The sequence below is a fragment of the Stegodyphus dumicola genome, chromosome 10, assembly GCF_044657685.1.
Source record: "Stegodyphus dumicola isolate Sdum_Otavi_A_Nest chromosome 10, ASM4465768v1".
NCBI lineage: Eukaryota > Metazoa > Arthropoda > Arachnida > Araneae > Eresidae > Stegodyphus > Stegodyphus dumicola.
Window position 1 is genome coordinate 157,792,585 of NC_140777.1, and position 14,852 is coordinate 157,807,436.

At 32.0% G+C, this 14,852-nt stretch overlaps 1 protein-coding gene across 1 annotated transcript in view; it reads right to left on the reverse strand.

The window, feature by feature from the left end:
• ValRS (Valyl-tRNA synthetase) overlaps positions 1-14,852 on the reverse strand; it is a 147,353-nt gene that overhangs the window by 74,333 nt on the left and 58,168 nt on the right. The window contains exons 7-8 of the mRNA XM_085825741.1: positions 14,530-14,649; positions 5,804-5,912 (exon numbers count right to left, since the gene is read on the reverse strand). Coding sequence (XP_085681867.1) covers positions 5,804-5,912; positions 14,530-14,649 — 229 coding nt within the window. The remainder of the gene's footprint in view (positions 1-5,803; positions 5,913-14,529; positions 14,650-14,852) is intronic.

Below are 14,852 nucleotides of genomic sequence, written 5' to 3' on the forward strand. Positions count from 1 at the left end.
TGAAAGTACTTTAGAAAATCTACATTTTAAGAAAATACAATGGTGTAATTGTGTTTATAAGAGTTCAAATGTAATTCTCTTGTTATATGTAGATGATATTGTGATTTTTAGTAAAGATCAATATAGTATAGATAAAGTAATTTCACAGCTGAGTAAGTTTTTTGATCTTAAAGTATTAGGCAAAACTAAAATGTTACTTGGAATTGAATTCTTAGAGCTGAGAATGGGGTTTTTATACATCAGCAAAAATATATCGAAGAAATTTTTGAAAAATTTAAACATTTCCAAATACCAATAACTTCACTTAAGGCCCTAATCTTACAAAATTAGATTGTCCATCTACAAGTGCAGAAATTGTGGAAATGCATACATTACCCTTTAGAAATCTGATAGGATGTTTAGTATTTGTAGCTAACAGGACAAGGCCTGATATTACATATACAGTGGATATCTTATCACAATTTCAGGAGAATCCTGGAATTAGGCATTTGGAAGCATTGTTGAAATTGCTTGGTTATCTCAATAGTACTAAATTATATAAGTTAAACTTATCGAAAATTAAACATATAAATTTACATTGTCATTCAGATGCTGATTATGCAAGTAATAGAGATGACCGTGTGTACATGGGAGGATTTATATTATATTAAGATGAAGTACCGGTAGTCTGGAAAACTGTTAAACAAAAATGTGTAAGTTTATCAACCATGGAAGGGGAGTATATCGCCTTATCTGAAGCAGCGAAGGAATTAATGTGGACAAAAAATGTCTTACAAGATGAAATTTTAAAGTTTAATTTAAGAGAGTGTAAAATATTTTGTGATAACAAGTCTGCCATTGATTTTTCTAGATCGCCAATAGAAAATCGCCCAACTAAGCACATAGACGTAAAATATCACTTTGTTAGAAGACTAATAAATGATGGAGTGTTCGACCTTGAATTTATCACCAATAAGTTAAATACTGCCTACTTATTTACAAAAGCAGTGACCGCTGTTAATTTAAGAAAGTTTTGTTTAGATGTTTTCAGTGTTTAAAGACAATAAGTGTTTTCATATAATAGAATTGAACTATGAACGTCTGTGTAAGTTTTGTTTTTGTCTTTGCATGAGGAAAAGAGGGCCGTTTGTTGGCTTTAGTTTTCCACATGCAAATTTTGATCAGAAGTCAATCAGCAGTAAGCTAACGTGGTTGCCGCTGATTTACCGATGACGTCAAGATCGGCGGGTTGGCCGAGTATTATATATATGCATGCCGGTATTGGCGAATGTCTTGTGCTCTTGTGTTATTATGAGTTAGCATAATGCTAGTTTGCTTTCAATCAAATGATTTTAAATGTAAAGGCTACAGTGTTAGCTCTTTTATTTTAATTTACGGAATAAAGCATGAATTTTATTTAGATTAGTCTTAGCTTTATTTAAGGGAAGCAAAATATGCTTTGCCTTTATCACCACTGCCAACAGAGAATATGCATGTGCGCATGCGCATAATACGTTTACGCATTGCGCATGCGCATAATACGTTTACGCATGCGCATAATACGTTTACGCATGCGCATAATACGTTTACGCATGCGCATAATACGTTTACGCATGCGCGTTTAATGTATAACGGACGGTATAAGCTAAGCTAAAATTATCTAATTCAGTTAATGTTGCAGATTGCGTTGTTCCTTAATCTTCGAATTGGATCCGGCTTATTATTTTTTGCAGACTGTTAGAGCAATTTTATAAAAGTAAGCTTGAACTTTCGATTATGTCAAATAAAATTTCCGATATATATTTACTATGTAAAGGATCTACAAAGCACTTTGTAGGTTTCGAAGTCCATTAAACAAAAAGTGGAATTGCTGCAAAAAAATTGATAAAGGCATATCATTTGTTACTCTAACCATCCCGAAATCTGTTTATCAATTCCACGCTGGTCTGCGGCTTGGGGGGGGGGACGCCACAGCGTGCAATGAATTGGAAGTTGATCTGTCAGCACTATCCTTATCGTCAGGGCAGATGTTTTTATTTTATTTGGCTTATAATTCCTTACTAAATGTAGTATTTCATCTCGATGTACTCCGTCTTTGATATGATTTAAATCAAATTCCTCGTCATTATACTTCGCTTCCGATAGTGAAGAAAGTAACAGAGGTTATTGAAAATGAAAAAATTTCGATTGACAAATTAGTCGGTATTCTTGACACAGCAATTATAGGACTTGAACAGCGGAACTTTGTAACTGAACAAGAAAGTATGTCTGTTTATAGAATTAAAGAGAATGTATTATCACATAAAAAACGAAGCAACTTAAAGAACTTACATTGAAAGAAATGTTTAATAAAGTAAACAAATAAATATTAATTTTTTTTTGTAAATTTTGATACCCTTTAGATCATAATTGTTCTTTATTTCATAAATTACCGGTTTCATATTTTTAATTTTATAATTTCTGCATGCCATCTTACCAGATTTAAAGTGATGATCTATAATCCAGAATCGCCGAAGTCCCAACGAGTCCGGATTAACGACTTTTGACTGTATAATACATTTATATTAATACCCAAATTCCTAAGAATACCTCTATGACAGATTTGTATGCAAATCCGATGAACGGTACATACATGGTAATAATAATATGACAGCTTAGATAATAATGGTATAATAATTATTAACAACATTTTTATAGGCAGAAACTAAGAGTGACAACCCAGCCAAAGGACTTACTAGGAGGTCAATCTCTAGAATATTCCCTCATATGCATCACATTTTCCATTATTAACCCCTTAACTGCCGCGGGAAATGTACAAGATTCATTTTCCAGTGTCATGGTTTTTCACACAAGAGCGCGTAGTTATGCAATGTATTAGGGGGAAAATAAGTCCAAATTTTACTTTCTAAAAACTGTTTTTCACAAAATAAAGAATAAAAGAAAAAAATTAATGCCCAAAATTTAATGTTTTGAGTAAAAATATAATAAAAATGATGTTTTTATAATAAAAAAGATCCCTAAAATGGAGTTTCAATCAATTCATTTTTAGACCGGTAAAGTGTAATATCAGGTTTCAGTGTTATACCTTATGAAATCAGTATGCCTAAAAAAACATATTTCTTCTGAACTGGTTAAATGCCACGATTTTGTTCTTGATTTTTCATTTGCAAGGTGATGGTTCATATACTCATCTGCAAAATGGTTAGTTTCAGTAACAACATGAAGCACAAGCAGTTCATCAAAAAATAATTCAAAAAAGATAAATGGGATTGAAACATCCGTTATATCTTTCTTTATTCTTGGAACCTTCGCTTTTGTTTACTTTTTCAAAAAAGTAAACAAAAACGGAGGACACAGAATAAAAAAAATATGTTTTACTCAAACAACAGCAGCCAATATCGCACAGTCATTACTTTCACCGTTTACACACACCCCTCTCTCCAATTTTCTCCCACACTTCTTTGAAATAGTATCCCCTTCGCATACTTTGTCAAGGTCATTGGGGTGTTGCATTCCAAAGCTTTGTGAATAATTTTATGGGTAGCAGTGCAAAGCAAGTGATAGTAGTTTGGAAAGGCGTATATACACTGCTCGATATTGAAAATGCAACAGCAAGAAGGAGTGATCAGAAAGTGATGAAATTTGGAAAAAAGACAGAGACAGCAAGCAGCAATAAGTGATCTATATTTCAAAATGATAGTCAGAATACAGAGCAAGAACGGCATCGGCTCAGTAGGATGTAGGACCAACGCGGACAGCGAAGCACGAAGAAACACGTCTAAGCATAGAGTCAATAAGAGTGCGGATGGTGTCCTGAGGGATGGCTCTCCATTCCCTTTCAACCATTTGCCACAGTTTGTCTTCTGAACGAGGCAGGGGCAGTCTGCAAACAGCATCCAATCACATCCCACACATGTTCAAGGCAAGATGGTTCGTCGAAAAGAAACTGGGCTGGAAAGTCGGGCAGAAACCTCCGAAGAGCAAAAGGAGGGTCTGGCGAGGAAGGCTCAACCAACAGATAATGACGATACAGCTAGGCTGACACCGGAAGTTCAAACTTCCAATGTTGATTGTGTGCAGGAGGCACTTGAGTATATGAATGACTTGCTGGGCATCCTCACACACTATGAGATTCCTAAGAAACCTGCTAAAAGTAGCGACTGTGACTCGATAAACAGAAGCGTGACTCATCTGAGAACACGACGTTTCGCCATTCTGTCATCCACATTGCTCCAGTCCGGCACCATTCTAAACGTTGGCGTCTATGCTGTGCCTTCAATGGCAGTCTTCTTAACGGACGCCGTGAGTGCAGGCTACGTTCAACCAATTTACGGGAAATGATTCTGGTCGACACAGGAACATCCAGGGTATCTTGCACATGCTGCAGAACAGAGGTACAAGTGACTTGTGGAACCGCCACAGCTTGTTGGCGGATGCATCGATCCACACGTGCTGATGTCATTCTGGCTGCACCTGCACCCCTCCTTCTTCCCACATTTCCTTGTTCCAACCATGTTCGCCATAGCCGATGCACCGTGCTTGCATCCATGTGCGTATCAGCTGTGATTTGACATAAGGATCAACCCGCCCTCTGATCACCATACCCCTCGTAAAATTGTCTATCTGCTGGAACTGCCTTCATTGATGGCGGCCTAGCATTCTCTCCTATTACACGTATCCTCTGGGACAAAAACCAACTTTCTTCGATAACCCATCGGGCAGAAATAAAGACACAAATATTGCCCATTCTGCATGTTGCTTCCCTTATATCTTACTTCCTGTGCGTCGGAAAGCTGTGCATTTCACATCATTCGTATAACTCTGTGATGTGCGTCTACTCTAAAATTTGCATAAATTTCTGACCACTCCTTCTTGGTGTTGCATTTTCAACGTCGAGTAGTGTATACACCCGGGGCAGTTAACGCATTGGCTGAGCAAGGCGTATATATACTCCTGTAGCAGTTAGGTGGTTAAAAGATTATGGAATTTGAACTGAGATCCCTAATACAAGACATCCAAATTCATCTTATTGCTTGCATTTTGACTATTAAGCATGGGATGTGGTTGAAAGGATCATTAATAAGACTTCCAGTAACAACAGAGGTGAGATGAAAAAGATTATTTGACAGATATTTCAAGATTTGTTTCCTAAGATTATAAAATTGAATTGTTCTTGCTTCTGAGGTTGTTTGAAGGTTGTGATTGATGCTTAAGATGGCCTTTATGTCACATTTTTAAGGATTACTTTGCTTGTTTCTGGTACCTCAATAAATGTCTAAAATTAGAACTTTTACAGATGTTTTCCCTTAATGCATTTTCCCCACTAATGCTGCTTGCACACCTTGTAGATATTAATTTCAGTAGTGTGGTATTTGGGCAACAATTCTTCTGGTTCATTATTTGAGTGCTGCTTTTTTCAACATTATCACTTCTAACCTTAAACAAATTCCTCGTAAGGTATAATTATCAGAGGAGAAATCTGAGATCTCAGGTAAGTAGAATTTAACATGAGGTATAACCCAAATTCAACAGAACTCCTCCATCAAGTCTCTTTTGACTTTTATATTGGCAAGGCTCTGGGCTTCACTTAATATTACAGAAATGACAGCAGAATGCCCTACCAAAACAATGTGTCAAAAAATCACTGTACTCATTCTTTAAACAAACAGAATGTGAAAACAAACACTATAAAAACATTTAGACAAAAAACAAAAACTTAAAAATGACATATATGTACTATATTTATATTAAGCTCTCCAAGCAGTGATTTCAGTATGTAACTAAAGAAAGTATAATGTGCAAAAAGTTGAATATATTAACTTACTACTATCTTCAACAAGATAGGCAAATGAAACTAGAACACCAAATTCAACTTTGCTAACATGGCCTGGAACAGACAATAATGTTCTTCCTGTAAGTTCTAATTTATCAACCTGCAAATTTTCACATCAATAAATAATTTGAATTTAAAAAATAAATAAATAAATAAATAAATTTAAAAAAAAACTTAAGAACAACACTTAAAAAAAAAAGAGTTAATAATAACAATTGAAATGGCCTACCAGAACTAAATACAGTACAAAGTCCGAAATCCGGACTCATCGGGACTTCGGCGATTACGGATTTGGGATTTTTCTGGATATTAGATCATCAGTTTAAATCTAGTAAGATGGCATGTAGAAATTATAAAATTAAAAATATGAAATCGTGATTTATGAAATAATGAAGTATTTATGATCTAAAGGGTATCAAAATTTACAACAAAAATCTTAATATTTATTTGTTTACCTTATTAAACATGTCTTTCAATGTAAGTTGTGTAAGTTGCTTTGTTTTTTGTGCTACTACTTTCTCTTTAATTCTGTAGACAGACATAATCTCTTGTTCAATTACATTGTTGAAGTCCTATGACTGCTATTTCAAGAATTCTGAATAACTTGTCAATTGAAATTTTTTCATTTTTAGTAACTTCTCTGTCACTTTCTTCACTATCGGTAGCGATATTTTCTGGATCTAGAATCATACTACACATTTCTCCATTCATTAATTGATTGATGATCGAGAAGCATTGTCATCACAATGAAAAACATCTTTTATATCATCTTCATTTATTACTGCTTCTCCACATTTCTTTACAAAATCCATTAATTGGAAAATTTCACCTTTGTTTTGCGATATCCAAAAACCTTTAAAAGTAACGGCTATCATCATCAAATGTAGCTATTCTTCACTATACATATTTGGCTATGCATCATGAGCTTGGCGACTAATGACAAGTTGTTCCGTTAAATTTTATCTTGCTTCTATAGCGCACTGAGACAATTAAGCCTGAATTGTATTAGTTTAGTTATTTATTATACTTATGTCTATTTCTTGCACATGCTTAAGGGTTATCGGAGTTCTGAATAAATAAATTCCCACCATATATTTCATGGAGGTTAGAAAGGAAGGAGTGGCCAAACCGGTACTAGAAGTGAAGCATTGCTTCAAAGCTTTGGTCACCATTAGGTTGTTTTTTGTTTACATTCAGAAGCTCGCTTGACAGTGCTCCAATAGTGTTTCGACACATGACAGTTCCATACAAATCGAAAAACGAGACATTTTCGCACGAAAGAAACATTCATAGTGTGATGGAGATAATAGCAATTTGTATAGTTTAGTGACTTTTATGCAAAAATCACATCTTGGATATTTTTCATAATCAAAACCGCTGTTGTTTGTTATTGAAAAATAACTAACCGCTGTTGTTAGTTATTTTTCGATAACTAACAACAGCGATTTTGATTATGAATTTGTTTTATAAAATTCTATGCTGTTGAACTACAAAAATATAGATTTTAGCAAAAATGTTATGTTTAAAGAATGAAAAATAACTTACGGTCGGTACCTTTAAAATTGCATACATCTTTCGATACACTTGATAGAGTATTCACTACTTTTATTTTATGTTCCAAACCCCAAAATGTTTTAAATAAAATATTTTTTTTTCACATCCACATATTATTTGTAACATGTACTTTTTAAAATTTTTTAGAGGAGAGGCTTTACTGTTGCTCATTTTAAACTCCTCATTTTATTTTTATATATCGGAAAAATAACCACTTTGGGCTTATTTATTAGTTATTATTATTTATTATATTATCAGAGAATTATTAAACTGAGTAAAATCGATAAAAGAGGTATTGAGTGCTCTGCCAAAATATATTTACTAGAAGATTTGAATTTGATGACAAATGCATCCTAAAACATGTTTTAAGTCAAAAGTTTGAAATTTGATGGCTAAATGTAAATATAAAATTATGCACGTTAAAATATTTGTAATTAAGCACATAGGTCAGGTTAAGTTTTTATTAAATAGAGAAATTTTTAAGAAAAACTTACCTTTGAGTGGGTATTAAAAATAATGCATATAATTTCCATTCAAATTATATTTATACATATTATGTAAAACTTTCAGGTATATGTTAAATTAGTGTAAATTACTTTACTCGAAAAATATAGTGAATGCACAGAAATTAAAGATTTGCACATGCCCAAAATGAAAAATATGAAATATGTATGAGTATTTATGCATGTACTTGCAAAAAGCATGCATCTGTCTTTAACACAATATGTAAATATTTATTAAATTATTTATAAATGTGTTTGAAATGAAGGATTTATTCATTCATAAACAAGTGAAAGTTACTGTGAAGAAATCTAATTATTAAATGTATCTAAATTTATAATGATTATAAATATTATCTAAATATATAATAAACTTAGCAATGAATTGTAAACATAAATTGAAATCCTGCAGACAAATATGTTATAAAACTATTTAAGCAAGAATTGTTCATACTGGAAAGCAATCTGTAACCCTTTGTGGCATGGTGGGTCAATATATGTCCCACCTAATTAATATTTATTTTATCAGTTAGCAATTTCCGTTAGAAATTTTCTAATCTTTTAAAAATAATCTATTTTAGTTATTATTTTTCTCAGTATATGTTACTACTATACCAGGTCTTAAGTTTATAAGCAAAAAATATTCAAAATAGGATCACAAGAGTGATATCCATGTATCTCGCATTTTTCCATATTTTAAAAATTTTGGTATACAATTTATGATATGTATGATTCTTTTTAATATTCAAAGGTATTTTATTTTCAAAAATCTTAATTGGATTCAATATTTTATAACATTAATTTTGCAGTTGAAATAAGTGGGTTAAAATTTGTCCCACCACACACTTGAATTTCCGCTCAATAGATGGCAGCACTCATGATTATTTTTTCTTTTCTTTTTCGCATCTACTTTTTTCGTGATTGTGCGCGCTTTTACATCCGTTGTATGCTCTGATGTGCTAAAATGTCTAGAAAAAAATTAACAACTCAGGAAGCTTTGGATTTTTTTGCTGAATTGCCATCCGATTGCGACTCAAATGCTTCAGATGTCAGTTCTGATTCAGAGTGAAATTGAAATCCAAGAGAGAATAACTGAGGTTGAAGTTATTGCTGAAGAAGAGAGGGAAGTAGTTATAATTTGTTTCGCTTTTTAAAGACACAGACCCATCTATGCATGTGGCATTGTAAATATGGATCGGAAGTATCTACCCAAATTTTAAAAGAAGAATTTATGTCAAGAGAATATATAGACTTTTCAGTTAGCGATGATTAAATTTATTGCATAAAATGGAAGGATAAAAGATCCGTTTCTATCCTGTCTTGCTTGGAAAAGACAACTGAAATGAAAGAAATTAATAGAAAAGAGCGAGATGGAAAGACAAAAAAAAAAAAAAAAAAGTACTGTGCCCAAACAGCATTATTCCATACAATAATAATATGGGATATGTCGACCGATTGATCAACTGACAGACTATATGAAATAGACCGCAAAAGCAAGAAATGGTGGCACATGATTTTTTTTTTTACTTTTTAGATGCGAATATAGTAAACACATTTATTCAAGTTTGTTCACGAACCTCATCATGATGTAAAAACAATGAAAGATTTTCTTCTCTCAGTTATAGAAGGTCTAATGGCACTTGCAGGCAAGAAAGAGCTGAAAAGAAAACTGAAATCCTCAGTTCAAATAAAAACTAAAATCCCGTTCGTACAACCAGAAAAAAGACTAAAAAATGTAAGTAAAACGCCAAAGAGAACGAGCAGGAAAAGATGTGCATATTGCAGCATATCGAAAGAAGAACGACAAACATTTTGGATGTGTGAAACATGTGAAGTGCCTCTATGCTTACAAAAGAATGAAACAACATGTTTTTCAAAGTTTCATGAAAAATGATTTTTTTTCAATTTTAATCATATATAAATGTTTTTGAATCAAGTGCCAATTTTAATATTTTATTTAGTATCATATGTACGAGTATCAAATTTTAATCTTAAAATAATATTCAAGAAAATATTTTCTTTTGTTCCTAAAATTTAAAAATATTAAATATATACTATATGCAAAATGTGCATATGCAAAATTTTACAAGTCATGCATATATGCAAAAAGTACAAAATGCATTTTAGTGTGTTTATTATAAATATTTTAGAATGCACGCTTTATTTTGTTTATTCATTCCACATATGATTTTTTCTTCCTGCTATACCCCAATATGCTATAAGACATGTGCTAGTTGCATGGTGGGACAAACGGTATCCCACCTTCCACCGTAAAAAATAAAAGCGCAGAATTTTTTTCAAGCCTTAAAGGCACTTAAGTAAGTCCATCTGACTTATTCTAAGGCATTTTTTCAAAGATTAAAATATATTTTAAATATGCGTGTCGCAAAGGGTTAAAAGGTACATTCTATGAGATGCATACTTAGGTACGTAGGTACTTAGGTAGGATAAGTATAATTAAAAGAATTATTCCCCTTACATTTTATAACTCAGTTACAAGTTTTAAATAATATTTTTAAAAAAAAACTTTATTTTATTCCCTTTCAGAAATATTCAGAGAAAATTAAGTACTATTTAAAGTATTTCGCTATTAAAATAAAAAGGTGTTCTAATTTGAAATGGACCGAATAAATAATTAATTGACTTAATAGTGTTGCATTTAAAAGATGCCTCAGAAGCTGAAATATGTCGTATTTAAGAAAGTACTTTAGGAAGAAGCTCCATAAATAGAAAAGAAATAATGCATAATTTTAATATTAATAACACAATAAACTTTTATCTTAATTTTTGTAATCCTTAACCGAATAAAATTGAATTACCTTAAAATTTTTTTCTAATTTAATTAATGAAAACATGTGAAAATATTTCATTCAAACTAAGCCATTCTGAGCAAACTGTTCTGTGAAAAGAATAGCATTTATTCCATTATTCAGAATGAAGTATTGTTTAAAAATGTATTCTTTTCATATACATAGGACTCTGAAGTACTGCAGAGAAAGAAAATATATATATTTATATGTATATTTACATCTGATTGTGTCAAAACCCATTGAACTGAATGGTAAATTACCCAATGTTTTGGTCACCACATAGGGATCGCGAGTGATTCAGAGCAGGGTATGGGGAAACCATTTGGGGCCACTCCATCTCACTTCCTATCTCCATGATATATTTAAGCCTTATTGAGGGCCGGCGCTAGATATCTTACCGCCCAATGCAGTCTCTGTGGGTCCTAAATTCAGCAACTCAATGTGGGTATACGAGCAATAGTGCTGGTTCTGTGTTTATAATTAAATAAGAATAATATTCTTAATTCAAATAGCCCTAAATGTAATCTTTGGGTCTATGAGTATCATCAACAAAATCTATTTTTAGCATACGGAAAGAAATGTTTGGTAAATTTTTCATCGTCAACATTTCTTAGCGCATTTAACTTAAATCTGTAATCATCGCCAAGCGTAATGTTAACGTAAAAGGTTACCACACTCCTTTATTATTCAATTAATAACGTAAAAAAATTGTTTAGGCATCGCTACATGAGTCATTTCTCAATTTGTCATGTTTTGATAAACATGCAGTGATGAAAGGAAAGTATAATAAATAATGATTCGCCAGGTTGGTGTCAGATCAGCTATGTATCTATGTGGAATGCTTCGGTTTGAGACATATGCCAAGCAGATATGCAGTAATGGAGCCAAATTACTTATCGTACAAATTTATGCTAAAATGATTGTTTCTTCAATAACAAGGTATTTTATTTAGTGTCGAAGTGAAATTGAGAATCGGGACTCTCCAGATGTTTCATTATGCATGGAGGGGGGGGAATCAAATGTGCATGCATAAAGCCTACGAGAAAACATTGTTGTGTATTTTGAGGTCCGGATTTTAGATCATTCCACATAATGGATGTCCAGATTTTGGACTTTGTACTGCACATAAATAAAATCTTCTTTAAAACTCAGATAAAGTGCCTTTAACACAGTGATAAACTTAATATTTTCAGAAGCATGAAAAGACTTAAATTCAATATAATCTAGTGGGAAAACGGAAAAGAATAAAAAAAGTCATAAATAAATTTGTGTTTATCAATTTACAGTGCTGATTATACAATTTATATGATTGTCACTCAGCATCAGTTAAATCTACCTCATATTAATACTGAAACTCAGTTCCGGGTTTTCTTTAGATTACTTGGATTACAAGAAAGCAAGTGAGGACTATTTGTCTAAGAGAGCTGTCATTATGGAGAACCTTTTAAAAGAAACTGACTTACAGTTATATTGCATATGAGAAAAACATGAAAACTTCCATGCAGCCAGTAAGTTTGCTTGTTGAACTACCCATGTTTAAAGATTGCTGATGAGCCTGTAAATTCCATGTTAGGCTACTAGAACGTAGTGAAGCACATGAAGGGCTATCTATGTGAGGCGAGGAGTACCTTCATGGAGGACATCCTGAGAGAAACTTGCTCATATTCATATTATACACAGAGAAAAAAACAACAACAAGTTTGGCAATCTTAACTATTTAGTCAGTAGTGGGTCTTCAGTTCCAGGGAGATGCATTAATTATAATAAATAGAAACAAATGGGAAAAAATATGTGCCAAATTCTAAAAGTATGCACGATAGGACCAAATATTACAGGTCAAGAATTTATTATTCTCCCGATGACAAGAAATATAACATTTTCACAGATGTTGCAGAATTTTTCATTAATATAAAAAAAAAAAGATTTTATATGTTTCACCCATTATATTTATTTGTTATGTATATGAAAATGAAAACACATGACAAGAAATATAATATTTTTACAGATGTTGCAGAATTTTTCATTAATATATATAAAAAAAGATTTTATATGTTTCACCCATTATATGTATTTGTTATGTATATGAAAATGAAAACATAAATACAACAACAATGGTAAGTTATTTAGTCTTTTAAGTTCATTGAAATAGTTCCTTCCCTATGCCACTTGTGTACGCACTGAATCGATTTTAGACACAAAGTTTCACACTTTAGCTATATTTACTGACAACGCACTTCCATAAACTAAAATACTATCTGCTTAGGCACATATATGCAGCTCCTATTGTAATAAACAGTAATTTTATTTTTGAAACATCATTTCAACTTGAAATGAAAACCATGCTATGCTACGACTTGCTTTTTGAATAATCAGTAGTTTTATTTTTATATTCTTGTATAGTAATTTTAAACAATTTCATACTATATAAGATTTCTGCAAACTTGGCAGTATTACTTTTAGAACAAGTAAGGGCTATCAGTATGGCAGAAAAGACAAATATTTTAGCAACATACTGCATTGATGACACATCTCAAATGATGCTGATATGCACTATGAGTATGCTCAGTTGCAACATACATTTCAAGAAACAAAACACATTTAATGATCCAATTTATATTTAATAGATTAAGTTATTTAAGGCAAGCTTTTTTCCCCCCTCAAATATCGGTCCTTACATTAATTGTAGAAAAAAAGTAAACTCTCTCTTTTTTTTAAATGCAAAAACTTTGCTGAATTGACAATTTATTTTAAATATTTTTTGTATACCAAACTATAATTTCTGTATGGAGCATTCTTTTCTGTAAAACTTATTTTAAAGCTAAAAAAAAAAAATGATTAGTTCTGTTTTTCAAATCACTCTACATTATTTGCCACTCAATAGAAGAATTTCTTCTTTATGATAAATATCACTATGTCTTCTTTCTTTTCAATTAACTCCTAATAAATTAGTTGACAAATGTATTCAGAATTGAAGGGAGGGTGATAAGAAACCAGAAGAAAATATTAACTTTATGCCTCAGAAAATAATGTTCAGTATATTATACAAAAAATTATATTTTATATGTCAAAGAAGCATACTTTTTCTGAATAGAGCACAAAAGCATCAAAAATCATTTATTTATACAAAGTAGCATGAAGGCAACTGACACCTCATTTGAATACTGTGGCAAGTAACAGCTTCTCACAGTTGACAGGAGGAACGATGATAGAGGAGTAAACACCATTTCATATAGTTTCAATGGAGCGTTCAGAGAGTCAGAAGCCTTAGGGACACATGTCTTTCAGGTGTTCCTCAAATTCATTTTCCTTGTTTTCAAGATGAACAGTTTACGAAAAAAAAAAAGGGCTTAGGGTGATTTGGGAGCCCTCTTAAATCCGGGCTTTGTATGCTTAATCAGTTATCAGGATTTCTTAATGAGGACTAATGCAGGCACATGTACGACAGCTTTCACACACACTTATCAGAATGCATCAATGTAAAGAGGCTATCTTCCTGATGCAATTTGTAAAAAATAAGATTATAATAGGTGGATAACAAATAGTACACTTGGATGTATAATAACAGTTTTATTTCTTTGCCTCTATTTCCATACTGTTATTCTGATAATTTAAAATGTGTATGCTGGCTCTGCACCACGCCAAAATATCCAGATTGATTATTAAATGTAATAGCATCGTTAAATTATTTGAAACATCATATTCAAAATCCATTTTGTTCCTTTTAAAATGACATAAACACTTTGTGGCTTTTGGTACATAAACTTGAGGCTGCTCAATTCTCCTAAATTCTAATATCCCCCCCCTACACAAAATAATAAATGTAAATTGTAATAAAAAAAAGTTTTTAATTCACCTCTATATCAGATATGGCAGATTTCAAAGTGCAAGACCAGTTGACTAAGCGATTAGCTCGATAAATTAGGCCATCTTCGTGTAATCTGACAAAAGCTTCTGTAACAGCATGGCACATTTTCTGAAAATTAGGAGAGTCCAAATGATTTTTTTTGAAGATTTTATTATGTATATATCAATATATAATACTTGGAATATAATACTTGGAGAAATATAAATTTTTTATACTTCTATAAAAATTAAAATTGATTATAAAAGCTACATTATATTTATTACATTCAGCATTCTAAAATCATTTGACCAATGTATAATCAATGGAATCGA